The sequence below is a fragment of the Rhinolophus sinicus genome, linkage group LG02, assembly GCF_036562045.2.
Source record: "Rhinolophus sinicus isolate RSC01 linkage group LG02, ASM3656204v1, whole genome shotgun sequence".
Classification (NCBI taxonomy): Eukaryota; Metazoa; Chordata; class Mammalia; order Chiroptera; family Rhinolophidae; genus Rhinolophus; species Rhinolophus sinicus.
The window spans coordinates 147,421,397-147,437,217 of record NC_133752.1 but is presented as its reverse complement, the minus strand read 5'-3'; the positions used below and the strand labels follow the sequence as shown (position 1 = coordinate 147,437,217).

Below are 15,821 nucleotides of genomic sequence, written 5' to 3'. Positions count from 1 at the left end.
AGTCCAAAGCTCCTATTTCAAACCATATGTGCTGCCCCATATTTTCACCAAGAAAACCCTCAACAGCTGGGCCTGCATGGAGTTGGTTATATTTCACGGTTTTTCACAGGGGTTACAATATGACAGTCCCCACCCCAATCAAGCACCAAGATAAAAGCAGGGACTTAAACAACACCCCAGTTCTTTAGCCTGAGCCATCACATGCTTTCACAAGCTCCTAACCTCCCCCCAGACCCTAAGCCAGGGCTTGGGCAGAGAAATGGAGGGACAAAGAAATTAGTTACATTGCCACCTGAGAAACCTCAGAGGGGAGGACCCAGCCTTGGTCTCCCTCCTCCCAAGTGCAAAATGTGTAAACAGTAAACGGAAAACAAAAAGTGCAGTTAAGTGGCTCCCTTTCCTTCTCCAGGGTTTTGGGGGGAAAGGGTATGGAGGAGCATAGGAAACCAAGTCTGGCTTTCCTATTGCCTGACCACTTGCTGAACTTAATGGGGTGAAGCAGGAAGGGGCATTTGCCCTTACCACAGCTCTAGGGCCGTCCTTGTCCTTCGTTTCCACGGCTGTCAGTGTCCCTAGAGTGTATCAGGTGAATTGGTCAGGGGTCGGTCTCCCTTGAGCCTAACTTACGGCTGGGACAGCCCTGTCTTTGCTGATTATGTGGCGCATATATATTATTTATATAAATATTTCTCTATGTACAGGAAGCAGAGTGGCTTTCATGGAGGGAGGGAGGCGGGGGGTTGCAAGGCTTCACCGCTGTGGGAGTTGTCCAGTTCAGTGCTGTCACAGTCTGAGTCCTCGGAATTGGGAGGGCCCTGTGAAGAAGAGACATGCATGGGATGTGAGGCTCAGCATTTCTTGGCAGTACAACTAGATTCCTTCACGATCCTTCACTGAGCTCTTTTTAAGAGCCAGCGGCTTATTGATTTTTCTGCCTCCAGATTTTGTAGCTCAGGTCATTCTCAAAGTCACGAGATTTCATTTCAGCATTCCTCCCGGGCTACAATGTATAGCTACCCTGTAAGCAATCCTACTAAACTGCTTTCCACGCTAGTTCTGTACTGCAGGCCTCAGTCCATGTGGGCATTTGCTCTTTACAACTGGTGGAAACAGGCTCAGATACTGAGCGACCTGAAGGCTAAAGCCTATCTTTCTGGCCTCAGCATCTATCTCCCCAGTAGCTCAAAATGACTAGGTATCAGCTCTGTCTGATGCCAGGCTGTTTCTGTGACTCACCTGCTCCCCCCTGAGTAGCTTCTGGTGCTGGATGGGCAAGGAGCTGGGTTCAGGGCCAGGAACCACCTCTGAAGCAGGTGGGTCCAGTGGGATTTCTGAGCCCTGGGAGCACATGTCATCAGACCGCTCATCTGGCCGCTCATCAGTGTTGGTACTGCCAACTTCAGGTGTGCCACTGGGGGAAGGCTCACTAGCTGTGCCTTCCTCCCCATCGGATGGATTCTCTGAACTGAAGGTAGATAGTGACGGGCGCATGTTCAGGCCCTGAGGCCACCTAGATGTTGGAGAGAGAGCTACAGCTTGACTGCACCTTGCAGCCCAGGAAACAAGAATGCCATTATCTCATGTATTCCATCCCTCACCTCTGGCTTGATGTCAGCTCCACTTCACTGTCCACCTCTCCTTCCTCTTCTTCTGAGGAGATGCCACGTTTCTGCAGGAGAGGAGTGCACTGGTCAAAAGTGGGAAAGGGTATCAAGATGGGGCCCAGGAGAAGGGAACATAGTTACAAAGGGTTGTGGAGGGAATGGCTTAAGATCAAGAGTTTAATAATGGGAGGTGGGTTAAGGACTTGATAACCGGGGAGAAGACAGAAGGGAATAGCTCAGAACTGTCCCAGGCGTTACCTGACTTCGGGTGACAGCAGCCCTGTACAGCAGCGCAGCTGGGGTCAAGTGCTGGGACCCAGCCCGGCTTCCCCGTCCCGCAGTCCCGTCCCTTCCAGTTCCCAGCAGCCCAACACCGTCACCAGGCCCTACTGGTGGTGGTGGCTCCCCTTTGGCTCCCCCAGGTGAATCCGGACTGGTGGAGCCAGGCGCTGAGCCCTCACTTGGCGGGGTGTCACCCCGGGCTGGAGGTGGGGAGCCAGGATCCCCAGCTCCTCCTGGGCCCCGAGCTCCCAGTGCTGCTGACAGCAGATCTGGGGACGATGAGGACATCTTTCGTAAGAGAAGATCATGGTGGAGCCCCCGGAGGGCTGGAGGGCAGGCCTCCCAGCCTGAGGGTCCCCCTCCTAGCACCCCTGGGCTTGCTGGTCCCCCAGGTTCATGGGGTGGCACAGCTGCACGAAGCCCAGGCAGGTCCCCACAGCTGCCCTTGGCGTTGGCCTTTCGATGACGGGTCTTGCCACGGCGGCTCCGTCCTGGTGAGGGGGGACCCTTAGGACACCCAGGAAGACCCACCCCACTCAGGGCTGCATCTAGTTTAGGTAGCAAAGACTCCGTCTTGAGTATATCTGGCCTGGTGGGGGAGGGAAAGTACAAGTTGGAGGTTAAATTATCAAGTGAAAGCAGTCCCTGATCTTGGGTAGTACAAAGCATGTCTCCCCATGTAAATACTAGACTTCCTGACATTGACTTCTACCCCTGCTTCTCCATCCCCCCTTGCCGTTCTCGAACCTTGGCACTTCACTCTGGTCCCACCTTTTGCTGTGGGGTGACAGCTTCTGTGGGACATTCCTCTTCTTGATGAGCTTCTCCATTGTGTTCCCATGCAGGAGGCCTCGGGAAGGGTGTGACTTGAGCAGACCCGGGCACCTCCGCTCTAAAGCTTGCTCTCGCCTAAAGACAGACACCCTCTCAGTTGGGCGTGTGACCAGGAAGGGGGGACCAGGCGCAGTAGGATCTGAGTTAGGCAGCTCCATCAAGACAGGATTGGGTGCATACGGGCCTATGGCCGGTTACCTGAGGAGCTCCCGCTCCTTGAGCTCCAGCTGTAACATAAGGGCATTCAGTTCCATATACAGGTTGTTGGCTCTCTCCAGCTTCCGTTCGTAGTGTTCCCTGATGTCCAAGGCATGTCTGTAATGGGCAGAAGGGTCCCCCAGGTGAGCCGGCTTCACCTGGTGCCATAATGTGTGCCAGTCTCTGGGAACTGGTCCCTAGTCCCTGCTGTTGGTGAAACCACCTTTCTAAACACAGGCACACACCTGAGCTCCTCCCTCCTCCGCATCACCAGCTCCTCTTCTAGGCGGTGCAGACATGTCCCTTCTGACTTAATTTTTTCAAAGTGCAGCTTTACCTCCTCACGCCACTCTGCCTGGGGGTGGAGAGACAGCAAGAGGTAAGGGTCACGCCTTCACCCGCAGACCTGCAGAAGCCCCTGCCGGAGTCTGCACTGCTGCAAACTGTCAGAATTAGGAGCAGGCACAGTTGACCTAGACTGGGTCTCAGCCCTCCAAGAGCTCATCTTTTCTATCCCAATCAACCCTTCCCAGCCTCCCCTCAAAGGGCATCTCCTCAAACCGTGGGAGCTGAGGTGTTCATTCTCCCACCCACAGCACACCTGGGACTTAAAGTAAGTCTCCTGGGGTGTGGAGAGGACATCTGCTGAGGCGATGTCCAGATGCAGCAGGATCTGTCGGAATGACGGGCGGTTTCGTGGTTTGCTGTTCCTGGAGGGAATGGAGTTGGGGGAGAAAGGAATTTCCAGGAGGACCAGAAAGGAACTAGAGCATCCAATCCAGAATGTACTCGGTGACAAAAGAATTCCCTGATCAACTATCTCTAGAAAATGTTGTACTGTTAGCATTTCAGAATCCTGCAGTAAGGAAACCTGTTTAATCCTATTTTCAAACTTGTTTGCCAAGACAAAACCTTTTCTCTGAGTGACTCCATTAAAAGAAACACTTGGGGAAATGCTTAACCAAGGATTAGAAATCTCCACCCTTCCTTCAGGGTTGGTTTGGAACCAAGGGTCCAGGGCTCTTCCCTCCGGTGCTCGAAGGCAGTCTACTTGCGGCTCAACCGACATGCTCGGTGACGCTGCCAGCCCCTCAGGTGCCCCACAGCAGCCCTGTGGAGCAAGATACTCATTCCTCTTACACATAAGGAGATGGGGATCGTGTTTGCCTAAGGTCACACGCAGTCTGTGTTTCAATCTAATGTACCCCTGCAGATTACTGGTCAGTCCACCTCTTGTTCTTACATTGTAGTCTGGATTCACACTCAATCCTGGGGTCTTTGAGAGCCATATCTGGGAGCTCTGTCTCCCTGTTCAGGATTTTGGGCCTGGATGCCTAGATTCTAGGTGCTGGTTAACCTTCAGCAACACCTCTTTGCTTCCCAGCTTTACCAGGCCACCCTTACCAGCACTGGCGAAGCAGGATTTTGAAGCCATCTGGGCAGCTGGAGGGCACAGGCAGATGGAGACTGTTGCTTCCCACACCCCAGATGATGGCTGAGGAATCTACATCTTTGTAGGGGATCTCACCAGTCAGCAGTTCCCAGAGCACCACACCAAAAGACCTGGGGATGAGGGAAAACGTTGCTTGGGAGGTGCTCCCTCCAGAGAACCTGCTGCTACAGACTCACCTCACTTGCACTCAGAGCCTGGGAGCCGCCTCCCTCCCTCCCTCCCTCCCTGTGTTGGCCACCTGCTATCCTCAGTCCTCAGCCTGGCCCTCACCAGATGTCGACCTTCTCAGACACAGGCTCATTGCGAATCACTTCAGGGGCCATCCAGGCTACAGTCCCTGCAAAGGACATCTTGGTGCTCTTGTCACTCAGCTCCTTGGAAGTGCCAAAATCGGAGATCTTCACCACATCGTCGTACGTGATTAGCATGCTGGTAAAGAGTGTAGTCAGCTGGGGTCCAGGCCCCTCCACACACCTCATCTAGCTGCAGCAGCTCTAACTCTCACTTTTAAATCACTTGGGACACTCGAGGCAGGGGGCTCACCACAGCCCTCCCGAGCTAGGACTGTCACTGGGAGGGGTTTCTGAGATGGCCACGTGGACTTAGGCCAGGGTCTGGAAGAAGGTAGATGGCCACAGACTTGGGTGGGGTCACCTGCAGAGACCATGCACATCAGCTGCTCCCTGCCTGCTGGCTTACTCACTTGGGGGACTTGAGGTCTCTATGGATAATCTTGTGCAGGTGCAAGTAGTTCATGCCACCGGCGATGCCCATGGACCAGTCAACCAGCAAGGAGGGGGTGACAGGGCGGCCGGCACGCAGGACCTCGTACAGCTGGCCCTGGGCGCAGAACTCCATGAGGATGCAGTAGCAAGGAGCCTGGGTGCACACACCTCTGGGGGGCAAACAGTGGTATGAAGCCAGCCCAGCATTCACATGCTTCATACCTGGAAGCCCCATTCCTCCCCATTTGGACATCTCCTTTAAAAAGGGTGGGGCTAGATCCCTGCTGCCCAAGTAGGTCCCCTCCCTCAGCAGTGTCCCCAGCCCGCCCCGGACCTTACTTGAAGGTGATGATGTTGGGGTGCTTCAGCTTTCGCAGGTGCTTGATGTCAGTCTCCTTCAGGTCTCGTACCTTCTTCACAGCCACCTCCTCCCCATGGAAGCGCCCCAGGAAGACAGCACCCTGGGCCCCTGAGCCCACCCACTGCAAGTCCAGGATTTCCTCAAAGGGGACCTCCCACAGGTCTGTGGAGAGCAGGTACAGGGCCGCAGGCTTAGAGGAGCCACACTCAGGGCCTTGCGATGCGCGGGTGCGGGGAAAGCCCTGGGTTGGCTGAAATGCCTCAAGCAGGGTGAGGCAGAAACGTAGCCAAAATAGGCCAAGAAGACTAGGTCTGAGGGGACAGGAAAGGTCTAGCGAACGAGTGGCCTTAAAAGCTGGGACATTAGTAGCTAACGGATGGATAAGGGGCTTGGGCCAGGCTCTGGGGAGAGAGGGTCATCAAGTGACTTGGGTGGGACTGTCCAGCAGATCTCGGGCTCAGGGAGACAGGGAGAGAGCCCCACGAGGCCAAAGCCTACCTTCTTGCTGCTGCTTGTGCTCTGTGGAGTAGGCTTTGCCAATCATCGTCCAGACAGGGCGCAGACAGCCGAAGAGGCCTTCCAGGAAGCCGCTGCCACTCTGGCACTGCAGCCGTACCTCATCTGCTCGAACCCTGGATGCCCGACTCTCAGGGGACCCAGTGGCTCCCCCGGGGCCTCCTGCATCCTGTTCATGTAGCTGCAGGACACTGTTGGCAAAAGGCTCAGGGGGCGGCTCTCCACCTGGGGAGGGGCTGGGCCCACCCCCGCCCTGTCCACCCAGCGGCACTACGTCTCGAAGTACACACTGGGTAGGTGTCAGGTCCTTCTCAGGGGTGCAGTCAGAAGTGTCTGGGTCCAGCTTGCGCATGGACGCCTCGCTTAGGGTGGACACGAAACCCCCAAAGGAAGGGGAGGGTGTGCGGGTCTCATGGAGGCAGGCCATGGCCTCTGGGCCCCAGTGTGGTGAGCGGTGGGCCCTGTGGGAAGAATGGAGGGAGAAACAGTGAAAGCCACAGGTATGCCAGCTCAGAAAGCTCACCCTAGCGGCAGAGGCATGGCATGGGTTGGGGAGCTGGGCTCCCTCCTGGAAATAACACTTAGGCCTTACCCTTAGGTACCCATCCCGTCCAAGTTTCACCTGGGACCCATCTTAGGGCACCTGATACACAGGCTTCCTCTCAAGCATCTATTAGTAACACAAGTCTTCCTTACTCAGGTATACAGGTAACATACCCGAGTATCATTCTCAGGTAGACACAGGTAACAGCCCTGCTCGGGTACATACTGGTAAAATATGTCTCAAATTCAAATGTTATGGTAATAGAACAGTCCCTTCTCCCTGTAAGATTACTGTGATTTGCCTCAGGAGCACATATTTCTTGAGACTCACGTGCACACACGTGATATAAGGGTCTCAAATACACCTTTTGAATCTCAAGCTTAGGTACACAAAAGTAACACACCTAGTGCTCCCTCACACTGAAGCACACACAGGTGACACTGGGAACACTCAGTGAGGCTCAGGCACTCTCAGATGACACCTCCTACATACAGGTGGTGCACCTGGGCATGTACTTACACAGGATACAATTAAGACCATAGCAGGAATACTAAACTCAGGGGGGAGTCATCCTGAGGCACACTCAGGGCTCACACCTGGTCTCCTGTGAGGGTGCTCACAGGTACACATCTGGGCCTCTCCAAGGTAAGTGGAGGCTGTAACCAGTCAGCGCCACTACCCCCCCAGCACAGCTGAGGAACAAGGCAGAATCATCCAATGGGGATGCAGAAGCTGTGTCAGGACAAACTGAAGCCTCACCCCCATCAGTCCGGCTGCTCCTTCAGGGGTCAGTTAGAGAAGACCCTGTCTCTTCTTCCTCCATTTCCCCCTCCCCAACTCCCCAAACTAAGACCCGGCTCTCCAGACAATGAAGATTTGTCCTGATTCATAGCTGGATGTTATTTAAAAAGCAACCATGACAAAATCTGACTCCTGCCTTGCCACGGCCACTTACTGGCTGCGTGACTTCAGGCCAGCTGTCTTTAAGCCTCAATTTCCCCAGCTATACAAAGGGATAAAGTAGCTATCGGGCAGAGACAATTCTTCAACCTACTCCAAACTTAGTCAGAGCTTGACACCGGGGGTTACTCTATTCTCCCATCTCCTTCCATATCTAGTCAGTTTCCAAATCCTAAGACATGAGGGTACCTGAGGACAGCAGTCCTCAAACAGTTCCTCATAGGAGGGTCCTTCCGTAACCACCTGCGGCAGAGCCTGAGTCCATCAGACAAGGTTGGCAGGAATCTACACAGCAAAAGGGCAGGTGAGCACGCAGACCAACATTGCGGTCTGCCACCTCTGACGGTCTCAGCTCTTGTTAACACTTCATGTCCAGGCCTCTCAGAGACTTTTTCAGTGGGTGTGGAGTGGGCCTGGAATCTCCATATGGAACGAGCACCTCAGGTGATTCTTATTATGTCTGGCACATTTGAAAAGCTCTGACCCACTGTTCTAGTCTCTCTTCTCTAGTCCCTCATCAGTGCCTTAATTCAGGCCTCATTAGCTGTGTCACTTGGTCCAGGACAACTCTCTCTTAAATGATTTTCAAGTTCTTCCAAGTGACATCAGATTTTTGTGCTAGGGCGCCTAATGAGAACGGCTAACTCTCATGGAAGGCTTACTATGAATGTTAGCCTTTGTTATGGACACATTATTAGCTAGCTTATTTAACCTTCAAAACAAAACTCTAAGGTAGGCATCTTTTGCCCATGTGACAGAGGTATTTCTCTGATGCTGTATTAAATAACCTGCCCAGGAATCCTTAGCCAGAAGAGGCTCAAGCATGGCCCCCAGCTGTGCTCTGCCTGGAAGGCGCTGCTCAATCCCATCTCTTGTCCTCCAAGCTCACTTCATCCTGAAGTCTTCCTCCCTGGCCCAGCTGCTCGAGTTACTGTCCCTTCTGGCCTGGCAGTCCCCTGTTCTTCCTAGCATGACTGCCCTTATCCTGGACGCACAGTGTGGTCAGGCGTTTGGCTCCTTGGAGAGCTGTGATTTCGCATGGGATTCCAGGGCTTCTAAGGGCAATCTGACACAGGCGTAGGTGCTTAGTAAGGTGGGACCAATGCTCTCCCCAATCCAGAGGATCGTCGTACAGGATGGTACCCACACTACTTGTGCATTAGTTCCCTCATTCTTCAGAACCACCATTCTTCAGAAGGAGATATTATCATTTCCCTTTATATTCTTGAGAAAACTGAGGCTTGGAAAGCTGGTCATTCAAGTCCAGCCTCCGAATCCCCAGCATATCCCACGAGATATCAGTGGCTCAAGAGGTTAGATGTACACTGTATGCAAATGACAAACACAGGCCAAGCAACGTGCCAATAAGCTGGAGGATTAGTTTGTTCTGGAGGACCGGAGGGCTGGCTCCTGAGCCCCCCAAGCGGGACTTCCCTTCCGGGCCACTGCAAACACAGGCCGAGCTCTCGGGCGCTCCCGGGGTAGGCCAGCAGGGCAGGACGGTGGGATCGGCGCTCGAGCACGAGCCAGGGCTGCTTGTTGACCCGCTAGAAACCCAGGTGAGGACCATTCGAGGAGGAGAGGAAGGGGTTACGGTCCCAGCGCCCCCTCCCCCTTCCCGACCTCCTTCCCGGCGGTCACGTGGCGCGTGGCGCGTGGCTGGGGGCGGGGGCCGGGAGGAGGGGGTCCGGGTGGGTAAGGGGAGGCGACACAGCGGGTTGGGGGAAGCGCTGGGCGCTGCGGCGTAACCATGACGACTGGGCCCGAGGCGGCGCGTGAAGTCACCAGGACAAGATTAGCCCATGGTCACGTGAGCAGCGGCGGCGGGGGTGGGGCTGCGCTTGGGTCCCGCCCCTGACCCGGGCTGGCCCACGTGCTGGTTCCGGGGATGGCTGCGGGGATCGCAGGTGTGGACCCGGATCCCCAGCCGCACCTGTGCTTTCTTCCTGCCTATAACTTCCCTCGACCCCGCACGCAGATCTTCGGTTGGGGCGCGAGTGGAGGCAGAGCGATTGATGCTGGAGAGCGGACTTAGGTTGGCATTGGGGGTGCAGTACCACAGAGAAAGCAGGAAATCGGGAGATTGGGAGAATAAACATAGAAAGAACGGCAGGCACAGCCAGAGAGGGAGGGACGAGCTGAGCGATACAGAGAGACCGAAACAACATGAAGCCAGGGAGAGTCAAACCTGAGAAGGATGGATTGAAAAGCTGATTTTGAAAAGCAGAGAGGAAGAACACTGAGAAAAAGAAGGGACTGAAAAACACGGAGATCACCTATGACCTCAGTTCGTGTTGTTTAGGAACTGCCTTGAGTAGGCACCACACTTGGCTTTTTAAAGGAATTTTTCAGCCTTCATCTGGTGTTTGGCAACTAGGTGGTTCAGGCATAGAGAGGGCGACATGGAGCCGAGCCTCCCTCCAATTCACCAGGCTTCCCCAGAGGGCCCTCTGGTATCCAGGGCCAGCAGCTGGGGAGAGAGGGAGAAGCCATTTCACCTGTTTGTCCTTTAGGGCAATGGGAACAGCTGAAGAGAGTTAGGACTGAGGGAAAAGAAGGGAATCTAGCCAGGCTCAATCCACCCTCACCCTGTTCTTAGGCTAATGACAACTCTTCCAGATTGACCTGAAGGAATGGGGAGAAAGCTGAGGCCCCAGGGAGCTATAGTAAACTGGAGATTACTCTCTCCCAGCACAGACCCCTTCTCTGTGTCCTTTCTCTCTGACTTGCCAGCTGTGTCCCATTGTCCCCCAGCTGGGCCTTGGCGCCAGGGCTTTGGAGGGATAGCATGGCTAGGAGCCCCTAACCCAGACGTTCGGTCAGCCTGGGGGAGGGGAGCTATATCCCCGGCCATCAATTATGCAGAGCATGGGGGAAGGGCCGGGATGTGACAGGAGGGGGTGGATATCTTCGTCAGTCAGTCATTCTGTCCACCATATTTACCAAGTGCTTACTGTGTAGAACTCTGCTTCTGATTGGGTGAGGGGACTGGGTGCTCCCTGAGCTATACATCTTCCAGGGAAGAGGCTTTTTGGACACCCTGGGAGGCCCCTCCAGAGACTGTAAAAGGAGTGGGGGCAGGGAGTACACCCTTCCCCTTTAATTTCTCCTAAGTTCTGTCTGAGATGCTGGAGGCCTGTGGCAAGGGAACCCTTTGAATTCTTTCTCTCTCCTGTCCTAACAGCAGAATCTCAATGCCAAGCTGTATGTCTGGCTGTCTTGGGGGCTCAGTTGAGAGGTGAGGCCATCTGTCTAAATCTTGGGGTCTCACACAGCACTAGCCACTGCCTATGACCTCATTTGGCACTCAGGAAAAGGAGGAAGATTCCCTTTCTCTCTTGAGTAGGGTGGGGAGGGAGGTCTAACAGGTGAAAGGAGACCCAGGACTTTGGAATGCTAGTTTCTCCTCTGTAGGCTTTGAGATGCTGAGAGTATGAAGGGCTCTGACCTCTCCTGACCTTGCTTCCTGGCCACTTGGCTGCAGCTTGTTTTTGTTTTGCTTCTTACCAAATCCATGGTCCTGGCCCCAGGGTTCTTCTCAGAAAGAACTACAGCTTTTCTCACTGCCCTCATGAGGGGGGAAATGCCTTCTCCTGAGAAGCTGGGGAAAACTGGAGATCATCCCTAAATCCAGGCCCCCAGCTTCACACAGGTCAAGCCCTGAGACCCCTAGTGGCCACCACATCTTCCAGCAGGGTGGGCAGTGAAGGGGCTGGAGGAGAGGAGGGAAGTACTGCTTAGGAAAGAAAAAAGTCAGGTTTGGATTTGGAGAGATGAGAACTACAACCTGTTTTGCCACAAATTAGCTTAAGGACTGTAACCTCTTGAGACTCCCAGTCCTACCTCATGGGGTGGTGAGGGTTAAGTAAGACTAGGGAATGCCCTGAACACTTGGCCTTCCAGGTCTTTCTTTGTGGATTCTGGGAGAGGCTATGTCTTCTGTCTGACCAGAAAAAGAGACTTGGTCTCTGACCTTCTACTTCCCCAAGACAAATCTTGATTTCAGGTTCCAGGGTAACCACGTCCTAATAGCAGTAATGTTAGAGCACCTGGTCATTCCACTACCGGATCCTTCTTCCCCCAGCAAATCCTGCCGTCTCACCTCTTCTGGAGGGAGGGGGAAGGCCTAATTCTCTGTAGCCCATCCCCTGTCAACATGGTCCAGAACCACCCCTCAGCCCTACCCTTTAAGTTCTGAGGGGAAGGAGAAGGTAGGACAAGATATGATGGGCCAACAGGCTCATGAAGGGTCTCTCCTGCTCAGGACCTCAGGAGAACCTGAAGAAGTTCAGTGCATTTTAACAAATAGTTCCTGAGCTGAACGTGCATTTTAAAAGATCTTGAGGGGCAGCCAGTTAGCTCAGTTGGTTAGAGCATGGTGCTGGTAGCACCAAGGTTGCCATCGATCCCTGCATGGGCCACTGTGAGCTGCGCCCTCCTCAAAAAAAAAAAGATCTTGAAGGATAGATACCAAAGTGTAACATTTTCTAGGTTGGTAGAATGGTGGTTGTTTATCTTCTTGCGGCTTATCTATATTTTCTACTATTTCAGTAATGACTTTGAATTGTTTTAAAACGAGAAATTTAAAAATCTATTTTAAATTGAAAAAGAGGAAGTCAAAATAACAGAGTGTCCATCCATCCCTATCCCCTACCGTGTTTCCCCGAAAATAAGACCTAGCCGGACAATCAGCTCTAATGCGCCTTTTGGAGCAAAAATTAATATAAGACCCGGTATTATATTATATTAGACCTGGTATTATATAATAATATAATATACAGTATACAATATAATATACAGTATACAATAATACTTAAGAGTAAATATATAGCTTGGGACAACAGTGTGCTATAGAGAGCGGGTGGATGACCTGAGAATCAGAGGCTTGGTTGACATGCTGTCTCTGCTCCTGACCATTTGGGCAACCTGGAGTATGAGACTTCCTAACAAACCTCACAGGTCCTTCATCTCTCAGTGGGGACAGTGGTGCCTATGACACAGTGGTAATGCAATATACCTGGGGAGCCAAAAAAATATATAATATATACACGACTTGGATTCATCTTTTGTTATCGGTATATATTGAATATTACAATTTTAATACAGTTTTTCCCTTTCTTAAAATGTATATACATTGTTTTGGTATCCTCTGTATAATGCGGTGGTGGGTAAGAACACAGGCTCTAGGGCCAACAGACCTTAAGCTCTAACTATATACTGATTTTTTCACTTGGAACAGATTACTTAAGTTTAGTTTCCTCATTGCTAAAATAGAGACAATGATAACACTACCTAACGCTTAGTCCTGTTATGAGCATTACTGAGATAATTCAAATAAAGTTGCGGGCCCAGTACGTGGCACCCAGGAAGCCCTCTCTAAGCATTAGCCACGTGGAAAGTGCCTGACAAGCACTCGTGGGGGTTTTACACATGTGATTCCTATTCCTTCTTTCCCTTTTCCTCCTCTGCAAAGCAAGAGGCAGTAGGGAGGGTACAAGTAGAAAGGAAAGTGGACAAACACGAGAGGGAAAAAAGAGCAAAGAAAGAAGACGTCAAAGGATGAGGGCTCTTTATCCTGGGTGAGCCTTGGTCGCATCTGCAGTAGTGTCCCTGCCTCCTCATCACCTCCTCCAACACACACGACCCTAGTTCTTCTGGGAGCAAATGAAGCCGACAGACCAGTCTCTGTGGCCAATCGCTCATGACACAGCCCCTGCGTCCCCTGCTCCATCAGCTCCACATTTCACTCCTTCTGCCCCAGCAGGGACTCCTGAAGGGGTTGATTCCCTCATCCCTTCTTTCTCCCCAGCCCAGGCAGGGGAGACATAGTTGAGCACACGTGAGCCATTTTGCCATTAGGTGAGTCTAGGATGGTGGGTACTAGCAAAGCCAGACTACCATATGTCACCTCTAGGGGAAGGAGGGGGAGACAGCAGTTGGTGTTTGGAGGGGTTCTTCCATCCTCAGCAGTAAGGACACCCAGGAAATCCTGAGCTACTTCCTTACTTAAATTTCTTGCCTCCTCTGCCCATATCTGGGTTTAATTAGGGGATGCATATTTAGTTGTGTGTTTTCATGTGTGCTGGAGTTGAGGCATCACACCGTTGGTCTTCTTAGCATCACCTCATCCCCACTGTGAGTGGGTGAGTGGCAGGGTGAGAGGGCAGCTGCTCTTCTCCAACCTTAAGTGTGGGATAGGAGAGAGCAGGCCCTAAAGCTCAGAGGAACTTCAGTGTCTGGATAGGAAGGCCCAGGGCGCACTTGGGCCCTTTCCTTCCTCAATTCTTTCTGCTCGCCTTCCCGTGGTATGACCCTCTTCCCGTAGTATAGCCCTCTGGCTGAAAATCAGAGCTCCGAGAACCATGGGGTCTGCCCTGCAAGTTGGAAGGGAGCTGTGAGTTGTTTAGAGGGAGGCACTCACTGGCTTGAGAGGACTCTGGGTGGGGGAGAGACCTCATGTGCACTCTCTCCTGGTTGAGGGTAAGTCACCCACTCCCCAAGAGAGAGCAGGACACCCCACTATTTCCTTCCACTGTCTGTAGAGCCTCTGGCGCCTTCTCTTCCCTCCCCTCAGCCAAAGCCATGGTATCAGGAGTCTTACCTCTGTGGAAAGGATTCTTGCGTATTTTTAAGCCAAGGAGTTTGAGGAAGGAGTGTGTGGGGAAAAGGGAGGAGGTTCTGAAAGGCCTGGGCTGGGGAAATGGGTTAGGGGAGCCAGAGGAGATGGAGAGGAGGAGGAAGGAGAAAGCCACATATGAATGGGGGAGGGGAGAATGCAACAGCTGGATGGAGGTGAATGCCACCGCTGGAGGGGATTAGGGGCTTCACAGTGGGAAGGGGAGGGGGACCATCGCCTGGGCATCCAGGAACAGGTGCTTTTTGCGTATAATCTTCAGGTGCAGCCCGATAAGTGTGTGTGGGAGGAGGATGAGGGGGTCAGTGGGCACATAAGGCCTTGTCCTTCCTTTCCTTCCCTCTCAGGGACCAAAACTCTTCCTCCTCCTTCCCTCGCCCTTCTTGCGGATGAGTGGGAGGAGAGGAGGATGGTCTCTTTCCCGCTGTCCTTTAAGTCTGTTCCCCAGTCATCTCCCCACCCCATGCAGTCCTTTCCAGCTCTTCGGGCCCTTCATCTCCAAGCTGGGCCGCGGTGTCCCTCCGCTCCGTTCCCCTCCTTTACACCCCCACAGGCGTCGGGTCCAGGTCCCCAGTTCCTCCATCCCCACAGCCTCAGCATCCCCGTTCCACCTTCCCCCACCCCGCCACATCTGCATCCCGACCCTCCCTCGGCACCGGGATCACAGGACCCGGACCCATCCCTGCCACCCACCCCCCACAACTCGGCCCGGCTCTCACCTCAGGGGCTCCGCGGCCGCAGCACAAAAGGCGGCGCTGCTGCAGCTCGGCTCCGGATGCTGCTCCCGCCTCCTCCTCCTCCTCCTTCTCCTCCTCCTTCTCTCCTCCCCCCCCCCCCCCACCCCGCTGCCCTCGACTGGACCCGGGGCGCTGTCACAGGCGATGCTCGTGCAGTGTCCGGGTGTACGCCCCAGATTTCTCCCCCCACCCCCCGATCCCTAGCCCCGTCCCCACTCGGCTTGAACTCCCGCTCCTTCCTAGGCCCCTGCCTCTAGCCCCCCGGGACGGACACGCCCTGAGCGGGGATGCTGCGCTGGAGCCGCCGGCCTCTTAAAGGAGCCCGCTGCAGCCGTCCGGTGTGCTCCAGGCTGGATGCGGCCCGTGTGGACCCCTCACCTCCCTGCTGGCGGTCCCGCCTTAGGCATTACGGTGATTCCGTAGGAGCCTCCTATGACCGGTCTTATAAACTCCCTCCTATACCCTGAGACAGTAGCCCCTCAGATGGGACACCCTCCTACTCCCGCTCTAGAGTTGCTCTCCTTGTCATACTAATTTTGCTAGCTCTCCATCATCTAATTGTCACCACTCCAGTGCCACCCAATGGGAATCCACTCAGCTCAGTGCTCTGTCCCCATCCCGTGTTCCTGGATGACCCCTCATTATCATTCCAAAATTCCTTTGGATATCCACCTCAGAGCAAACCGTGTCGTCCCTGACCCATTCTCAGAACACTCATTAGAATCACATTTTTCGTGATTTCTTTCTCTCCAAGGTCACAAGATTTCCCCCCATCTTTCAGCCCAGTGGTTGTGAGACTTTGGGGAGGAGGGAATGCTTTGACAGCCAGATTGGTCGGTTAGTTTTACGAGGCCAAAACCTTCTCTTGCCCAGAGAACCCCAAGACCCACGGCAGAGAGAAGAGAACCACCATTAGTCCTTCCAATTCTGTCGTCCCACTATAGCCTCATTCTCAGGCTTCAGAGTAGGTCTC

At 53.6% G+C, this 15,821-nt stretch overlaps 1 protein-coding gene across 2 annotated transcripts; it reads right to left on the bottom strand.

The window, feature by feature from the left end:
- Window positions 1-71: 71 nt before the first annotated feature.
- MAP3K12 (mitogen-activated protein kinase kinase kinase 12) lies at window positions 72-15,103 on the bottom strand. 2 transcript variants are annotated; one of them, XM_074325610.1, is made up of 15 exons: window positions 14,831-15,102; window positions 6,264-6,434; window positions 5,956-6,164; window positions 5,436-5,619; window positions 5,075-5,266; window positions 4,642-4,800; window positions 4,323-4,481; window positions 3,520-3,628; window positions 3,164-3,273; window positions 2,919-3,035; window positions 2,658-2,795; window positions 1,863-2,475; window positions 1,599-1,669; window positions 1,237-1,510; window positions 72-815 (listed from the first exon to the last, which is right to left on the bottom strand). In XM_074325610.1, the coding sequence occupies exons 2-15, from the start codon at window positions 6,398-6,400 to the stop codon at window positions 717-719; spliced, it is 2,571 nt and encodes an 856-aa protein (XP_074181711.1). In that variant the 5' UTR covers window positions 6,401-6,434; window positions 14,831-15,102; the 3' UTR covers window positions 72-716. The 2 variants fall into 2 exon arrangements, with proteins under 2 accessions (XP_074181711.1, XP_074181710.1); XM_074325609.1 differs by having other exon boundaries at window positions 5,956-6,434; window positions 14,831-15,103.
- Between the last annotated feature and the right edge of the window lie 718 nt (window positions 15,104-15,821).

What these genes read in the sequence shown, in the direction of transcription:
- MAP3K12 (XM_074325609.1), bottom strand. Translation starts at nt 6,400, where the DNA reads ATGGCCTGCCTCCATGAGACCCGCACACCCTCCCCTTCCTTTGGGGGT. An exon ending in GCACAAGCAGCAGCAAGAAG is followed by an intron (nt 5,620 to 5,955) that starts GTAGGCTTTGGC and finishes TGCTCTCCACAG; the next exon opens with ACCTGTGGGAGGTCCCCTTT. An exon ending in CTGTCACCCCACAGCAAAAG is followed by an intron (nt 2,476 to 2,657) that starts GTGGGACCAGAG and finishes CTCCCCCACCAG; the next exon opens with GCCAGATATACTCAAGACGG.